Source organism: Apus apus, chromosome 9 (assembly GCF_020740795.1).
Source record: "Apus apus isolate bApuApu2 chromosome 9, bApuApu2.pri.cur, whole genome shotgun sequence".
Lineage (NCBI taxonomy): Eukaryota > Metazoa > Chordata > Aves > Apodiformes > Apodidae > Apus > Apus apus.
Window position 1 is genome coordinate 2777966 of NC_067290.1, and position 18254 is coordinate 2796219.

Sequence of the window (18254 nt, forward strand, 5' to 3'; positions counted from 1 at the left end):
TGCTTTAAGAAACCAGCTGTATGTATAAACTTGCATTTTGCTTTGTAGCCTGATGTGCTAGGACAGAAATGTAAGCATCTCATTACATAAGGCTCTCATGGGTGGAGTTCAGTGGAGTGCTCCCTGCAGGGGGAACATATGAAGGAGAAAAATCTCTTCATGTTGAGCTGCTGCAGGAGGCAGGGTAGGTTGGCAGGCTGATAGAGCAAGCTGACTTCAGGCTGCAGTGCCTGCACGGTTAATGACAGTCCTGCAGGGTGGTACCAGCTCTGTCACTGGGGATTTGTCACACTGCACTTCCAGAAGGACACTGACTTCACTGGAGTGGCAGAACATCCATTCTGGAAGAGCCTTTTCAGTATTCCAGGGGCTGCATCCTGGAAGTACACTACCTAGGAGATTGGGCAGTGATTTTCAAAGCCGTACAATAACATAGTTCTAACTTTGGAGATTGGAACCACTTTTTTTCACGTATTGAGCTCAGTCCTGTCTTGTTCTGCAGCTGGAATTCTTACACTGTGCTATTTTACTGCAAATATGTGAGACACTTTAGAGTTTACATTATTATTTACTTGTTATTTGAGATGCTGCAAAGAAAAGCCCATCGTGACTTCATTAGTGTGCTTGCTCTTAGCAAAAACCCATTAAAAACAGAAAAGTCTGAGCTTACATGTGGGATGCACACGGTTTTTGTGGTGGTGTGAGTTGAAAATACATGTATGGATGATTCCAAAGGTGAAGTTGAGGGTATTTATATAGAAATTAGAGACACAATAAGTGCAAAACTGATTATATACAGCATTTCTGTTATGATAGGTTTTTTTACTCTGTCACATTCTTTCAGAAATAGAGCATGTAATTTTCCTTATTACTGCATACTCCTCTGACTTCTTGTGACTCTAGGCTGATAATACTGAATGCATCTTTCACCTACAGTATTTTTTTTAAAATTAATTTCTAAGGTCTTTTCAAAATAAAATATGATAATACCAATCCCCCTCCCCCGAAAAGTCCAATGCAGAATATGGTTAAACTTGGTTATAAGTTGTTAATCTATTCCAGAAGATGTTTCCATGTGTTCTGGTGTGTCACACTATGTGACTTTTGGCTAAATTTTTTCCCTCTTGTCAGGTAGTCAGTGTGCTATTAAATAAACTTTAAGAAAGAGTGCAGTAAGTATAATATACCATACTTTTTAATCTGTGTAAGTGTGAAAATTAAAGCTTTTTGTGCAGGATGACATAGCTTGCCTTCTCAGTTTTGAATTTGTAAGGGTGTAATGAGACTGTGTTGCAATCTGAAAAGTCACTCTGTTTTATGTTGGCTTTTTTTTTTGTTTTGGGATATTTTTTTCATCAAAAAGGGCTGGAAGGAAGAGAAGTAAGTAGATCAACTGACTAGGATCTCCTGAAATGCCAAGACTAATAATATTTTGGTTTTAAGTTTCCAAATAGTAGATGACTAAACCCAGAAAAAAACTGTCTTTTACTCTAGGTCTCTAAGAGAAGGCTCAGCTCTGGTAGAACTTGAGGAAGTGTTTAAAAATGGTGTGGTTCATCCTCAGTCCCTTTGTATCTAAAGCTTTTAAAAGCTTGGAGGTAATGACTGCTGCAAAATCCTTTAGGAAAACTGAGAAATGCCTGGCTGGAGTGCTGGCCAGGTGCAATGGTTTGGTGTTTACCAAAGTGCAGTACTTGTGGGCTACTGTAGGATGATGCTGGAGTGTAACACGCATTCTGGTTTCCTAGAGGCTTATTATAAAGAAGTAACAGGCAGGTTACTCTGAAGAAAATTGGTCCTGACAACATCCCTGTGACAGGTTATTCACACTGTGGTGTCCCTGGTGTACCTCTGATATTGGCAGTGTTGCCAAATTATAGCTGTTTGTCATCTTATTTTTGCTTCTTTAAGTTCACCTAGGTATGTGCCTTGTTAATCTGTTTTACCTTACCCATCATCATTTCAGTGTTATCTTTTTTTCCTAAGGGCACAGATGTCATTTCATCATGCAATTTGAGCATTTTTGTTCTTGTGCAGGTGTGCTGCTCTCTTGGTAGTTGCTATTAGTTAGGATTAGGCAATAACAAAATACTCAAGGAGGTTATAATGTACTTTACAACTTGTTGAAACCAGAACAACTTTCCACTTCAACAGCCAGCAGTACATTTCCTATGAAAAAACCATTCTGTTTTCATTTTTAATGCACAAGCCTTTGCATAAGCAATGCTCTGGGTTTGTTTGTCCTGGAAATCTGCTGGTGGTGTGCAGTGTTTAAGTACATTTAATCAAGATGGGCATCAGCATGATGCTTTTCACTTCCAACTGTGAAGAACTGGTCTACAGTGAGGCAAGCAAGTGCCTGATGTGTAGCATCAAGCAAGGCTAACTAAAATCTGGTGTGCAGAAGCAAGTGGTAAAATGCGATTTGAACTTATAATGCTCTTTGTCTGCCAGTTATGCAGAGTTGGCTTGTCTTGCTTGAGCAGACTGTTCTTTTGTCCTGGCCCACCCCTCTCTCTCTCTTTCTCTCTTTCTCCTTCCTTCCCCTTATCCCTTCCATGACCTTTGGTTGCACAGCTTTGGGCATGTGGTTCTAGATGATTAGGCCTCATCTAATCTACAGAATGGTGGGCTCCTGTCTCAAGAGCCAAAATGCTTTGACAACTAGATTCCTCTCTCAGACGTGGCCAGCTAATTAATCTGCATGCCTAACGGCCTGATTTCTCTAATGAGTCCTGCTCAAGTGTCCTGCTACTGAATGTAATCTCAGGTTGCTGGTGTCCATTACCAGGCTGGAGCACAGTCTTCCTTGGCTGAACACTCCACCTGTCAGTAGATCAGAAAGGGCTTGAAAAGCATCATGTATTGTCTTGGTGAGGGGCTGCAGTAGGCACAGATGGTTTAAAAGCCTTCCTACTTTTAGCAACAATAATGTAAATGAGAAGTTTCCTTCTGTACTAGTAGACATTCATGATAAAACTCTTGACATTTGCTATGCCTCAGTCATTGTCTGCACAGTGTGCTTGTGGGCAACATCATTAGGCCTTCAGAATGAGCCTGTTATCTTTTGCATGCTTTGATACTATTGAAATTATTTTTATGGTCATTATTTACTGCATTATAAATAACACAAGAAGGTTATTTGCATGTCTGCCTGAGGAATTAGGTGGTCATTCTTCCAGGGAAATATTTTACTTAATGTAATAAGAACCTAGTATTTGAGCCTGCCTTCTGAAATGCTGGTATTTTATGGGTTTTGTGTCTTTTTTCTTCTTTTTTTTTTTTTTTAGGGGCAAAGAAGTCTATAACTTACAGTATGAAGAAACTATATAAAATGACAAAAGGATGGTTAAGGAAAACATCTTGAGTCTTGACATACTGTGTATGGGTAAATAAATGGTACTTTTTCTCTAAATATTTTGCAGATGTTGCTTTGTCTACTTGAGAAGAGGAAAGTGCATTTAAGAACTGTGTTCTAATAATTTATATGCCCAATTTTACTACTAAAAAAGGAACTTGGTTGATGGGGGAAGGTTCAGTGCTAAACAGGGGAAAGGAATTATACTCTGTAAATACTGAAATTAATTTTCCTGTATACTGTAACTTGGATTTTCAGAAACCCTGCATGAAAAGGATTGATTGTACATGTGAACTAAAAACCAAAGCCACTCATTTTCTATGTATTGCTGGCTTTATTTTCCAAAATACCCTCAGGGGTCTACACCACCACAGGCTCTTTCAAAATACTAACTGTCCCAATTTTAGTTCTCTTGGGGACTTAGGGAACTGGAGATTCCATTGAGCTTTAAGTAGGTACAAACTTCATCTTTAGAATTCTTCTGAGGATGCTTACTGGGTGCTTCTGCAGGGTAAACTTCATGTAAAGCAGTATTTTTTAAGACATGTGACATTCTGAATCCAAAAGCTTTGCAAATGACTTTCAGTGTGGGAAAGAGCCTTTGAAATAAGCAGCTTGTCAAGTATCAAATCCTTTTTCCTTCACACAAGCTAAAACTTGTTCTCCCTTGCTTAATTAAATTAGCTGAACTAAAGAAAACTGGACTTTTACATAACAAGTTACATTAATCATGCCATTGGACAGATCTGGCAGTATTCATGTGTGACACAATCAATTTGGAGCTTCTACTGTAAATAGAATATTTTTTTGCACTGAGTTAGGTGGGTTTGCTAATTTTGGGTATTTTTCTTAATAGAAATAAATAGAACACTTTATTTGTGAGAATGTCAATTATAAAAACAATTTAAAAGTAAATAATGGAAATAAAATGTGTTTTTTTTTTTCCTGATTGGCTTGTATTTTTTTCTTGTGTATTATGTGATCAGCAGGGCCATCTCAAGCCACATTTGATTTAGTATTCTCACTTAAAAAAAATAATATTGGAATTAAATTGGCTGGTAATTGTTTCCAGGGAGCAGCTCAAAGGATAAATGTAAGAAGGAAGACAGAAAATGTATTTTTTTTTTATGTAATGTGACTCATTCAGGCTTACTTGAATCACAGGGGAACTTTTGAAAATATTGCTTATTTTAATTTTTAATTTTCTTGGAGAACATTATTACAGTGAAATAGTAACTTTCTAAGATCATAGGCAGATTTGCATTATCTGCTGATGAGAAATCCAGAATTTGTAAGGCAAATCCACTCAGATGTCCCTTGTCTGATATTAGGAGGCTGACCATCCTTTTCACAGTGGCATAATTCTGCAAAAGAAGTGACTCCAAGTAGAGAATGTTGGTGTGGTACTAGCATTCTGGGTAAGGAGTAAGAAGCTTAAGTCCTCAGTTTGAGAGGTTTATAAGAAAGGGACCCTAGGGGATTTAAGCCACTGCTTAAATTAAATTAGCCTTAGTTTTTTTGGCTGGATTTTTTTGTTTGTTTGCACGAAGAGGTTCCTTTCTGGATAATCTAGAAGTCTTTAATACAGAATAAACCCTATTGACCTTAAAATTAACTTCATATGTAGTGAAGACTTGAAATAGCCATAGGATTCTTTACATTTCAGCATAAGCTCTACTAAAAAGAGGTCTGAAATCAGATGTTAACTTACTTAGGTGTGCTCGCTGGAAAATTCTTAAGAACAGAGAATACTGATCCCAGTGGTAGAAACAGACCCCGACAGATACAAGATTTTTGGACAAATGAACAGCATGAGAAAAGATTTGGGATGGAGTCATGACCCTTTGAATGAAATAGTTACCAGGTAAGAAGTGCAGTGCTGGCAGAACTGCCTGGTTTAGTCATCTTAACGAGGTAACAGCTTTGCTTTTCTGTCCCAAACGAAGTACACTGGGGGGTAAACTGCATATAGGCAGGAGCATGACTGGTTTTTACACCAGCAGTTTGGGGTTAGCAAGTTTTTGGTAGGGTCCACTGTATTATTTGGAGGGGAGAAAAAATAGTCCTTACGTGTGAAGGTCTTAGGATCCAAAAAAAAAAAATGGCAACTGAAGTTGACAGCACATAATGTATTGACTCCTTGCAGGAAACAGGACAATTTCAAAAATAATCTTCTGCATCAATAGTTGGCAGAATGATTTATTTCTCTTTAATGTAACACAATTATGTATGTTCTGGGCTTTCTTTTGTAGTTGTGTTTTTCTTTTAAGGCTGTGTAGGGAAGGGTCTAAGTGAGCCTGAGCTCCTAAGGATGCTCACCACTGCTGAGGGTCTGTTCTCTACAAATTCAGTCTTACTGAAATTGTATTTTTCTCTGTGATGTGTGTGAATTCTGCTCCTGTAGTCAACTCTTGGAAAATGAATACTGTAAGCAGAAAAATATAGTTGTTTTTATGTTTTTTTAAAAATGCAACCATTTGCTGCACACTGGATTGTTAGAGATCTATTCCCTGTACTGAATAGATTACTGGATATTTAGGGCTAGCTCCTAAAATGCTATTTCAGATTTTGTCTCATTTATCACCTCTTTATATCTGTAAATGAAAATATATAACTATTGCATTTTTTGCAATTCCCAAAATTCCCTCAAGGATGCAGGCTTTCCTGGGTGCTGAATAGAAATGTTCAAGCTGAAAAGAAAAAAAAATGGTATCTGTGGTTGCACAGATGGAGCAAAAACTTAGCCAAGGCTAAGCAATATGACAAAACTATATTAAAAAAAAAAGTATGGAGTGGCAAAACTAAACACTCTGACTTTTTAAGGACCTCATTCCTTCCTCCTGTAATAGTGCAGTTAAGAGAAGTTTTGCATCATGAGCCATACTGGGGAGTGATATCACTGGACAAAGCCATGCTGACCAACCTATACTACTTTTTTGTTGTTGTTTTGTTTGTATGTTGTTTTTAACAAAAAGGTGAGGATGGGGCTTTTAAAACCTGGTTAAATAACAGCACCACAGGATGTGCAGCCAGTGGCTCATAAATTATAACTGCTTCAAGCACTGGTTGAGAGAGATCGTGTGTCACAAGATTGCCCAACATCTGGTTGAGAATTCTTAACTAGCAGAGCATTTAATCACATGCTTGACTTAAAATACAAACACTACTACTGTTGTTGAATAGGTACCTAAGTCCTTTTTGAGGCTGATGGCAACATATGGCTTGAGCTTGAATCTACAGAAGTAAAAAAGTGAAATCTCTGTGATGTCTCAGTACAGCTGGACCCTGCTGAACCCCTCCTGGGATGTGGCTGCACTGTAAGTGAAAGCTGGATTCAAGCAGCTCCTTTTCATTTGTTTTCATGAGGTTGTGGCTGTTTTCCCTTTTATTGAGAGGATAGCTGGGAGATGTGTGTCTACCAGCACTTTAAATTGAGTATCCTCTGAGGATATCTTGCATTCTCAGAGGCTTAGAGTTTCTCTGCAGTTCCTCGCTGCTGCTGAGTGTGGGGCTAAGCAGCAGTTAAATCTAGAGGTTTTTAATGATGAAATGTAGTTGTAACTCCAGGGAAGCATGTAAAAGAGCAGCTTTCTTTTAAAAGCCATTAGCAATATAGTTAAAGATAATGTTCTGAATATTAAAGTAAGACCCATTTAGAAGTGGTTTTGGTGCTTCAGAGGGTGGTTCAGAACATTAGAAGTCGATTACAAGTCAATCTGATGTGTGAGAATTTGTTGGCCTCTGCTCCCATAGTGAAATAGCTATCTTCATTCTGAACCTTGCTGGCCTTCTTTGTTCAAGAAGGAATGTTCTTGTAGAAAAAATAGGAATGCACTACTTGCTGTTGAGCAGCTAATTAAACATTTTTATGTGCAGCAGATGCTGGATGGCGTCAAACCCTCCCAACCTTTCAACTGTTTGTCCTGCTGCCAGTGGACTTGGGCTTTCCCTTCACAGGTGTTACTTTACTGCAGAGCTGGCCTGTAACCTGAACTGGCCCTGTTTGTCTTATGTGGCTGCAGGACCCATTGCATATCTTCATTTGGCCCTATGAACTTTCTTTGTGTATAGCAATATAATGGGTCATTTCTTGCTCTTTGGAGAGAGTTTTGCAAATCCCAGTTCAATAGTTGCTAGTTTACTCCATCTGTTGATACGCTGCCAGTGTTCAAGTCTGTGCAGTAAATCTTAGTTAGACATAAAAAAGTCCTTCCTCATCATCCATATAGGCTGAAATCTTAAACTGTAGTCTGTTCTGTAAATCATTTATCTCTGTGCTTTTTAAAAAGTGGCCTACCTTTCCCCTTGAGGCCATGGGTCTTGAATGTATTTATTTTTTTGGCAGAGAGCCACGAATGAATCATAGCCTAGAGCAGCTTAGAGTCTGAACTCCTCTCCATTGTTAATATAAAAAACTTGATGCAGTTGCTACACTGTTATGCTACGTAAAACTTTTAAGAGAAGAGAGATTGATTTCAGACTTGTTAGTTGCTTTTGAAGTTCCTCAGCAGTATGTGGGAATGATTTCTTATGGTTGTACAGCTGTAATCCACTAAAATAACCCGTGATTGTTGCATGGGAAGTTAGTACATGGGAACATGTTGCTGGCTCTTTGTCATGACGAGGTGTGTTTGTTCTTTCGTGAAAAATAGTCACTTTTCATTCCATTTGTAACTTTCCTGTTTATTCCATCCTGCTCTGTTTCCATACTCCTTTATTGTTTTGTTATTTCTGTTCCTCTTCTTGACTGAATTTCCAAGTCTCTCATTGTGTTCTTCAGACATCTTTTTGATTTGGCTGTTCCACCCTGGATACTGTTTCATGCTCCATCCCCTTTTTTCCTGTGTATCTGTGCTTTCATTCAAGGCAACCAGGTAGATGATTTATTTCCTGATGTCTTAAAAAACTTCTTTGCAATGAAGAGCCTGGACCAAATCAAAACTGCTAAGGGTTTCTGTAGGTGAGTCAGCAGCATGGGCCTAGCTGGCTCTGAGGTCACCAGTGACAGTGAAGTATGTCACTCACTATCTCATTCTTCAGAGGGAATAAACTAGATGACACTGGATGAATGGGACATCAAAATTTGACTGGAAACATAACCACAGATTCTGGCTTCCACTTCTCTTTTAGTCTTTAATCTCAGTATTGTGTCCCTTATTAACTTGCCTTCTGTTGTGAGCAACCCATTTGGCTGCTTCTAAACTTAAGATTTGTTGAGTGCATAAAACTACCACAAGGGATGCTGACTTCCTGCATCAACATGTGTAAGATGTGGTCTTTACTGCTTGCTCATTTCCCCTTTTTCCAGGTATTTGAGGAGTGAGTTCATCCAGGTGGCTGGTTACGACCCTTCAGATACCAGCTATATCAAATGCACCTGACTTTGTCCCGACTGCACAGACTGTATTTCTCACCTGTGCCTCACTGAGATTTCTCCTTAGATTGGTTGACCTTCAGTGTCAGTGGATTTGACTAACAGATGGAGGGTAACAGCTGCAGCCTCCTCATAAACAAGGTGCCTCTAGGTAGCATGTGGCTGACCAAGTGTGATTCCCTTCTATTAGAGAGCAGGACTGTAGTATCCCAGAGCTCCCTGATGTTTGCAACAAACATCTTTGCCAAATTGGGATGATAAAGATGGGTATGGAGGCCAGCATTCCTGGGCGGTTCAGGGAACTGAACTGTAAGGTCTCTGTTCTTTCAATTGAGGAGGTAATGGTAGAGCCTGTTCTGACTTGGGAAACTTTAGAATAAACATAGCACTTGGTGAGTGTCCAGTAGAGGGGGATCCAAGCAGGGTTGTGACTCATGCCTTTTCCCAGCAATTAATTTAAAAATAGAATTGAAATTGAAATATGCTCTGAAGGTCAGAATGTCATGTCAGTGTGTGTCTGTTAGTACTTCATGGGTGAGGTGTTCACAGAGGACAAACGATTCTTCATTTTCAAATTCACTTCTGCTGTCCATTTGTTTACAAAATTAATTTTCTTTGTATAGCTATTTTCTGGTATATTTTTATTTGAGTGAACAGCTGCTCTGTCACTCTTGATACTGTGGTTTCATAAAATTTTGCAGTGACCTCACTCACCTGTTTTTCTAGATAAAAATCTACAGCATGGTTGCTAACTGATCCTGAACTTAATCACTGCTCTAGGGAGAGGCTGTAATCATTTTATTCTTGCATGTTTTCACCTCTTACTCAGAGTTCTTAAATCAGAAATGTTCAGAAATGGATTAAGTTTTAGTACAGGAGGATTGAGACCATACATTCTGAAATTATTCATAAAAGCTTCAAATATTTGAGTTACATCTTTAGTCTAGGAGTTTCCATGTCCTTTTTGCCTTCAGAATCCAGCATTCTGCCAAAGCCTTCTCATGTAAACTGAGTGCCTGGTCTGACTGTTAGGCACATGTTTTTTTCCTGAGAAAATGCAAGTCATGCAGCTGTAAAGACCAATATTCTGATCTGACTGAAATGTCGTGCAAGTGTAATGACTGGAGAGGCTTCTTCCCTTTAAAATATGAGTAGAATTTTATTCTTAGGAGTCTGCAACTGTAAGGGACTGGCTTTAAAAAAAAACAACACAACACAGCCAAAACTCAAAAACCCAGAGCATCATAGCACTTTCTCTTTGGTTCTTTCACTTGCCTTACTTGTACAGTGACACCTTCAAGATTATCTCCCCTACTCAATTAAACAAGCTGGGGAAATAGTTCAAAATGTCATTTTTGGTTTATTATTTTTTTTTACTTCCATGAAATCTATCTGGCTCTCTGGTACACTTGGTAAATTCGAAAAGTTGTGTTCCCACACAGTGGATTATTTTTTTAATCTCTGCCTTCTGCCAAAGTTTCTCCAAACCTTCTATTTTAAAATCAGCAGTGAAGCATGAGAAGGGGGCATTCAGTGGTGTTTTTTTGTTTGTGGTTTTGTTTTTTTCTTTTAATGTTGCCATCCTCGAGTTGTCTTTCTCTTGAGCAGTGATGAAATGCCTGGGTTGCTCCCTCTACAAGACAATAGTGAAAGCCAAAAAGAAGCTTCTTAGAATGCTTCAGCAAATGGTGCAGGAGGGGAGGAAGGGCTGATACAAAGCAGCCCACCAGGGACTGTCTCATGATGGTGTTGCAGTGCATTGGCATGACAGTCTGGGGCAAGGCTTTTTCAAAACAAATTATTTTCACAAGAAAATCTAGCCAATCTCTTTTTTCATTTTTTTCTTTTTTTTTTTTTTTTGTTTTCTTTATTTGTTTTGTTCTTGTTTGTTTCTTTTTGTTCCCATTGTCTCCCAAGTCTGGTGTTGGGACACATGTCCTAGGTGATGAGGTTGTGCACCTTCTGCACACTCCTGGCTAACTCTGACCCTGCATCCTTGGATTACAAAATGGCCAAGTAGAGGACTGAGTCAGTAGCAATTTGACAGTTTGAAGGTGAGTTTGTACAGAGAACAGCAGTGATGTAGTTTCATCATCTATGCTTTAAATTCTTATGACATTTTAAAATGGGTTCTATTTAAAGGTTGTACTTGCATAGGTTCTTTTCAAGTAAAGCATCTGTTTTCTTCTGCTTTACTTTTGATTGTTTAAAGAAGGTCCTCTCTGTTCCTTGGCTAGTTTATTTGTGATGAACTTCAGCAAGATTCTCTTACCAATATCAAAATGAAAATTATTGTATTAATTGTGTTTGAAACAGCAGAAAAAACCCCAGACCCCCAAACCCTTCCACTCTCTTGAGGTCATGACTGAAGTGCTCTGATGACTGCTTGGTACTCCACTCATGGTAGCACAGCTGCCCCAGTGTTCCTGTTCCTGATGAGCCTGGGGACTGTGGGCAGCCAGGCTCTGCTGGGGTCACCTGCAGCCTTCTGCATGCCCCTCTGCAGTACCAGTGGTGAGGGCACATCTGGAAGCCTCAGGAGAAGGTTCCACTTGTTCTGATGACATCCCTGACCTTCATCTAGAAATTGCTAGGATTTAAAGTCCTCAGTAATTACCAAGGTCAGACTGTAAAAGCTACAAAGCTTTTGCACAGAGAAACAGTATTAAAGCTGGTGCAGGTGTTCTTATCCAAGAGATGTGACTAAACTTGATCATTCCAGTACAATTCCCTGGTGCATCTTTGAGCTGATAGATGAGGATATTTGAAAGGACTTTCAACAGTCTTTTGGTGTCCAATTCCTTTAGGCAAGCATGTTACTTTTGTCCAGTGACCTACTGCTGGTGTCTTTGGTTTAGAAGAAATTCTGGTGACTAAATAACCTTTTCTAACAGCCTTGAAATGTAAATTATGTAGCTTACAATGAGTTAGTATGACAACTCTTAAAATAATTTCACATCTAATCATGTTCATGATTTTAATGGTGCCAGTTGAATTGTGGTTTCTCTTGTCCTAGTGGAAGTTAGGATACAAATCTAATAGGGAGTTAAATCTATTATATGTATGTTTACTGCACAAGAAGAGGGAAGAATCAGGAGAGAAAAAAAGTGTATAATAAATAGATGGAAATACTTATTTACATCTGCTTGTCACTGATTATACTGACCTTGCTTTTACGTTGAGTTTGACGTTCAGAGTTTTCTGTGAACCAGTTGTGGTGATTTTACTGGTGTTTAACAAAACTGTAGCAAGTTAAAACCAATGGGTTATGGCCAAAAGGTACTTTTAATTTGTTAATCTGACACTTTTTTTTTTCACTTGTTCAGCTGTCTTGTCTGTCTTCATCTTATGGGAACCTCCATGGGGTGGAATCTTCTCTAGAACAAAGCAAGCAAAAAGTACTTGTGGTTAAATATTCTGAAAAAACAGTTAGTGGTGTTCAGATTTCTGTTCAACTCTGGAAGTACCTCATTGTTTGCTTGAAGATGCTGCTGCTGTTACGACCCTGCGCCAGCTGAAATTATACTGTCTCTTTTAATCTTCCTCTGGATGGTGGGGCAGGCAATTATGAGGAGGGCAAGCTTTGTCTTGAAGCAGGTAATAAATAACCATCTCCATTGACTTACAGTTTGGATCAACTTGTCTGTCTGGAATTACTGCAATTTAATGCATTCTGGTCTAATGAAATAATAAACTATATTAAAAAAAATGTAAAGTGCTTTTTAAAAATCCTATGTGCTACTGTGTTTTTGAATTTAGGTGTGTTTTTTTTAGAAGGTAGCTTTGAGGTGCAGAGCAAATGAATCTAGATTTTTGCAGGGAAGAGTTTTTCAGTTCAGAGTTTAACAGTGTTAACATTGAAGAAGAGATATTTGCATGTGAGGGTCCTTAATTTTGTTTGTGATAAAATGCATTTTGAGATATGATTTCTAAAAGCTGCTGTCATTTGGTGTAAAATGAACCTCTTTTATTAAAAGAGGATGTGGAGAGATGGAGGTATGCATTGTAACTGTCCTGACAGATACTGTGATGCAGTGACATACTTTATTTAAGCCTGTGTCAAATAATGATGGTTTGTGATAGCTTTGGAAAAAGTGTTTGCTTTGGGGGGTTGGACTAGGTGATCTCCAGAGGCCCCTTCCAAACCCTGCTATTCTGTGGTTCTGTGATTTTTTTGGCACAAACTTAACCATCTTCATGCAGAGTTTAGTATATCTTGGGCTTCTCTTCAGACTTCAGGTAATGTCATGTGTTCCTGGCTCTTGTAACAGAAGTGTCTGTGTTGTTGCTGCTGGAAAACCAGCAGTGAGATTGCAGTAAGAAATTGGAAGAACTCTGATGAATCCCTCTCTGACAGGCAGGGAATGCCAGCTGGCAGATTACTCCCTGAGACAGGCACCTAGAGAAGAAAGAACCATCTCCTTGAGGCTTTACACTTGTGTTGCTGATTGAAGCAACACACAAGGTGTGCCCCTGCTGCTAGTCTTACAAGCTGAAATCACTTGAAAATAGGGGAACAGAGGAGGTGTGAGCCCGTTTCCATCCTTAAGGATCCATGTCTAGTTAGCAATGAAGTCTCTCACAACCATATGACATGTTGCTGCTGTGGCCCACATCTAGGGAGACACTTGCCTAAAGCGTTTTTAACCAACTGTTACGATAGTGGAAATGTTTCATTTTCTTAGTTGGTCATGGAAAAGATGTCAGGTTTAGTATCAATCATAATTACAATATTAGTGGTTGAGTAGGGTCTGTAGGATCTCCCTATAGACTGCAAACTGCACTTGATATAATACCTTCTCCCTCTCCCACCTCTGATTTCAGGTCCTTTCCCTTCATACTAAAAAAAAAAAAATAAATCTTAAAACAGGTTGTGAAACTGTGGTAACTGTTCAAAGAAATCTCTCAAAATGTACCCAGAAATGATCTAGCAGCTTTTGTTGCTCATGAAATGCTGGTGTCTCTCTGTGAACCTGTGCTAGCACATTGTTCTGTGGGCCCAGTTGCCATGGGCTGCTCCACCAACTCAGGGTAGCAGATCTTTGTTTGACAAGCAGCCCCCACAGCAGACAAGTTAGGAGATGTTGCTGACACGGCTGCAGCTGAGTTGTGCACGGTTGTGCACAATCCTGGCACTCTCACACAGTGGTGAAACCACCCTCTATTGCATTGGCTCTACTGTCTGGAGAATGTCACTCATTTTTCAGTGGTGAATGTACATACGGTACAGGAGTGGCAGCTGGAGTCTGTCCCAGGACGGGAATCATACCTCAGGCAGTCAGTCAGTTTTTTGTGTTTCAGCAAAGGATGTTTTTGCTGGTATCTGAGTCAGCAAAGAGCCTTTGCTGCTTGGTTATGAAGTACCTGCAAAATCAGAAACAAATTTTAACACCCGAGCAAACCAAATAGGTACAAACCAGATTGGTTTTGCTTTACTTATTTGTGAATTTGCCTTTCGAACAGCTTGGCTGAGCTTTAGCATGTGATGAGTTCAGCAGCTTCAGCCAGGTTTTCTTGCTCTGTGTCACCTGTTCAGGTTTGCTTCCAAAGATTTCCAGCATTTGACAACTCACACTTTTTCATTTATTTATTTATTTATTTATTGTATTAACAGACGTTGACACCTCAGTGCAGTGGGGAGGGCTGTCTGTGCTAGCAGTGTGTGGATGGGAATGCACGGGTTCCTCCTTCCCAGAAAGCTGATGTTCCCTCAGACTCTTCAGATGTTTCATAAAACCCTGCTCTAAATCTATAGCTGGGAGCTGTAATAGCTTATCCAAAGGATCAAAAGCTGTTTTGACCTCTCCTTTCTGGAGCTCCTCCTCATCCCAGGAGCTCTGTCTCTTTAAACAAAGAAACCCTTCCTGCCTCTTTCCCTCCAGCAGTTATAAACAGGAGTGGCATGCTTTTTTTCTTGAAGATACATATTAAGAAGGCTTGCGATTAGTCTGGAGCAGTTCATTCTCATGATCTCTTTCAGATCTTTTTTCAGTGCTGGTGGTTTAGTTTGTCGTATTTCACAGTATCGTTCTTGTCCGGTATTTTTATTTTTTTGTCTCAAATCATGTTTACATTACTATTTTGACTACCATTTTTCCAAATATTAGATCATCCAACTCCTGCTTGCTGGTAATGAAAATATTTTCCACTAGTTTATTAATACAATATCAACTTCTAAAAAAACTATAATCATACCATCTTATATTGTTATAAATACCATAGTTCAGGAGTTTAAAAAATGTATAAAATAATGTTTGTGGTTGTTGTTAGGTTATTTGCCTTTCAGTTTTTTAGCAACTGAAATAATTGTATTAGATAGACTAAGTGTGCTGAGTCTGGATCTGGATTCATTTAGTGTTTGGAATGTGTTTCTGGCTAGCTTTGGATGGCCCTGAGATCTCATGACCTCTCCTTTGCAAGGATATGAAAATACTTCAGTATCAGTGATTCTTGCATGATTCTGGCAGATATTTTCTTTTTAAATTGGAGCTGGACAGCACAGCCCCTCACGGGCTCTCACCCTCTCCAGGAGTCCACCTGCTGGGTGTGCGGGTCGATCCCTCCCGCGCCACGGGCTGGGCTGCAGCTCCGGGTGAAGGGGGCAGCTGTGCTCCCTCCACTGCTGCACTCGGATCCTGTCTCTTGGTACCTTTGTTTCCTTGAGAAAAGGCAGTTTTCTGCCCTTTATACCCTTGTGCCTTTACGTCTCTCTTGCCGAGAGAAGGGAGGAGCAGCTGGTGAGGAGCGTCGCCTTGAGCAGTCATGGGGACACTTGGCATTTCTGTTCTCCTCTGCTCTTTTCAGGTTCCACCACCAACCTGCAGCCCTAAGGTGCTTCGTGGTGAGACTCGGGATGATCTCTTGTCCCTTTCTGTCCCATTGCAGTGGACTCCCAAGACCTATCTGAGGAAACCTCAGTTTCTTGTGGCATTTGGGAAAGTAAAATGTAGCACTGTGGGACCTCATTCTCTAGAATATGAATGGTGGTCACAGTGGACAAGAGGACATGAGCACAGTGTGTCTTTCCTTCATCCTCCTACTAATCAATTTCAGTTAATTTATGCAAGCTAAAATGCCTGTTGCAGAAAACAGCATTTCGAGGCTCTTCAGGGGACCTTGGTAAAGTCTCAGCTTCTGAGTGGTGCTTTTTGCATCTGCACGAGCTGCCTGACTGTTCAATTTCAGGAAAATCACTCCAAACAGGCCGAGTGTTTTTAGCAAGCTGTGCTCCAAAATACCTTCAGTCTTGACAGTGTCAGCCCTGGAAAGCGCTTTGCTGCCAGGTGGTGGGAGTGAGTGAGGATGAGCTGGGATCTGGGGTGCTGGGGTCCCCAGGGTGGGGTGTGTTTGGTGCTTTTTTGCAGGTTCTGAAGGACAGGGTCCCTCTGGCAGACTCGGCCCTGGGGTAGGTGTGGGTGGGAGCTGGGGCAGGGAGTGTGGGAGAGCAGTGTGTTGAGCACAGCCATGACTGAGCTGCAGGTTCGCACAGGCTGGCTTGGTTTGCTCACAGGGCTATAAACAGGCAGCAAGGAGAGCACCCGAGCCCTTCAGACCCAGTGTCTTCAGGCCGTGCCAAAGGGGGGGACAGGATCCCCCCCAGTCCTCCAGCCTGCTCCGCGTGGCACCCACCTCTGCCCCGCCTGCCTGGGGGGCTGCACCTGCGGCCGTGCCCAAGGGTGGGGCCCTCTAACCTGACAGGCACGTGTGTCTGGCCTTGTTCTGAAGAGAAACTTGTGTCTTGTTCTCCCTGGCTTCTGGAAAACCTTCCTGCAGGGTCCGTCAGAGCCGAACCGCTGGGTCAGCGCTGGCCCGGGGGCGGGGGCTGACCGAGGGGTGTGGCCCGGGGGCGGGGCCTGGGGGTGGGGTGTGGCCAGGGGGGCGGGGCCTATCAGAGGGGGAGGTGTCATTAGGGGGCGTGGCCTATCCGAGGGGTGTGTTGAGGGGGAGGGGCCTGATCGAGGGGTGTGGTCTGATGGGGCGTGGCCTGTCAGGGGTGTGTGTTGAGGGGGCGTGGCCTGCCGTAGGGGGTGTGGCCTTAGGGGGCGTGGCCTGTCCCGCCCCTCTCCCGCTTCCTCCGCGCGCGCGCGCGCCGCGCTCTCCCCTACCTGCGAGGATATGATGTCAGCGCCTCATTACCCTAATTATGCTGAGCTCATAGCTGCCCCCAGCCAATGGGGCCGCCCCGCTCTCCCCACCTGCTAGGAGGAGAATTCCATCATTCCTGGGATTCCTCCCCGGGCCCGTGCAGCCAGCGCTGCCGGGGCCAGCGGTGCCGGGGCTGCTCCGCCCCGCTCCCGGCCCCGCTCCCGGCCCCGCCGCCCGCACCGACCGCGCAGCCCCCGCCCCGGCCGCGGAGCCCGGCAGCAGGCTGGTGAGTGAGGGAGGGAGGGAGGAGCGGGGCCTGGGGCCGCGGCTGGGAAGTTCCAGGCGGGAGGACGGGGACAGGTGCCCCGGGAAGGCTGCGGGGAAGCGGGAACGGCAGCCCCGGGGGAGCGGGGAGCGCTGGGCGGGCGGGACGGGGCAGCCCCGGCTCCTGGTCTGCGCTTGCGGGACTTTTCCGCGGGGCGGTCTGGGCAGTTCCCCCCCGAGCTGCGGGGGCCGGGCCGAGCCGGCTGGCAGGCGGGCTGCGGGGCGGGAGGAGCCGCCGAGCTCTCCCGCAGCTTCCCGCGGGGGCAGCGGGCGGGCAGGACCGTGTGTGTGTGTGCCCCCCCAGGCAGGTTCGTGTCCCCCCCCCAGGCAGGACCGTGTGTGTTTTCCCCCCCGGGCAGGGTCGTGTCCCCCCCCGGGCAGGGTGGTGGCCGCTCGGAGCGGGGTCCCCGCACGCGTGTCCCGCCGAAGATGTGGCTGGGAACCTTTGGGAGACGTCCTGAGCGAAGTTCCCCTCGGGAAAGTTGTTCGGGAGCCGCAGGAGCAGGCAGGGAGTGCTGTGACTGCCATCTTAAATTCACACCTTGGCTTGGAGGGAGGGTGTTTTTCTCCCAGAGAAAAGCACTGGAATTTCATCAGTAGCCGAGGCTCCTGTGGTGAAAATCTTCCAGAACGAGCCCGAAGGGCACTGTTAGAGCTTTCGACTCTGCCTCTAGTCCTTTCTATTTTTAGAGCTTTTTTTTTGAATTTAGTCTTTAGCAGTGCAATTTCAGGCTGTTGGGTCCAGCTGGCTTTATGTTTCCCAGCTGTAATCAGAAGTAATGACTTTTCCAAGTCAAGCTGACTGTCCATGTCACCAGTGCACCCCTTTTCTGAAGGTGCAATGAATGGGGATTTAACAACCCGTTTCCACTGGTGTTTGTTAACCATGAAGCCAGCTCACTTTTCTTTTGCTCTGTTGGTGCTTCAGGATTATCAGGAACAAGAAATAACAGACTTTTTTTTTTTTTTTAATTAAACCAGAGAGGACTAACTGATCATGAGCTCCAAGATTTCTCCTGCAGGGTAACTTTTCTGATTAGATTTTCTCTGACTTTAAAGCAGTGAGTTTAAAAGGTGTTCCTCATAGAGGAGCAAACTGTAGGTTGTTAAAAT

General features: G+C 42.6%; 3 protein-coding genes across 11 annotated transcripts in view; 2 read left to right on the plus strand and 1 right to left on the minus strand.

Annotated features, from left to right (window-relative positions):
* Positions 1 to 18254, minus strand: part of TSEN2 (tRNA splicing endonuclease subunit 2) — a 603350-nt gene that overhangs the window by 400940 nt on the left and 184156 nt on the right. The window lies entirely within an intron of this gene.
* TAMM41 (TAM41 mitochondrial translocator assembly and maintenance homolog) overlaps positions 1 to 18254 on the plus strand; it is a 43541-nt gene that overhangs the window by 19394 nt on the left and 5893 nt on the right. Inside the window, exons 8-9 of one of the 6 annotated variants that reach the window (XM_051627110.1) lie at positions 3291 to 3388; positions 12059 to 12403. In XM_051627110.1, coding sequence (XP_051483070.1) covers positions 3291 to 3367 — 77 coding nt within the window. In that variant the 3' untranslated portion in view covers positions 3368 to 3388; positions 12059 to 12403. Of the gene's footprint in view, positions 1 to 3290; positions 3416 to 5073; positions 5149 to 6541; positions 6582 to 12058; positions 12404 to 18254 lie in introns of those variants that run through there. The other 5 variants (XM_051627109.1, XM_051627107.1, XM_051627108.1 and 2 more) reach the window with 5 other exon arrangements.
* VGLL4 (vestigial like family member 4) overlaps positions 6623 to 18254 on the plus strand; it is a 99146-nt gene continuing 87514 nt past the window's right edge. Inside the window, exon 1 of one of the 2 annotated variants that reach the window (XM_051627112.1) lies at positions 6623 to 6675. In XM_051627112.1, coding sequence (XP_051483072.1) covers positions 6623 to 6675 — 53 coding nt within the window. Of the gene's footprint in view, positions 6676 to 16952; positions 17104 to 18254 lie in introns of those variants that run through there. The other variant, XM_051627114.1, reaches the window with a different exon arrangement.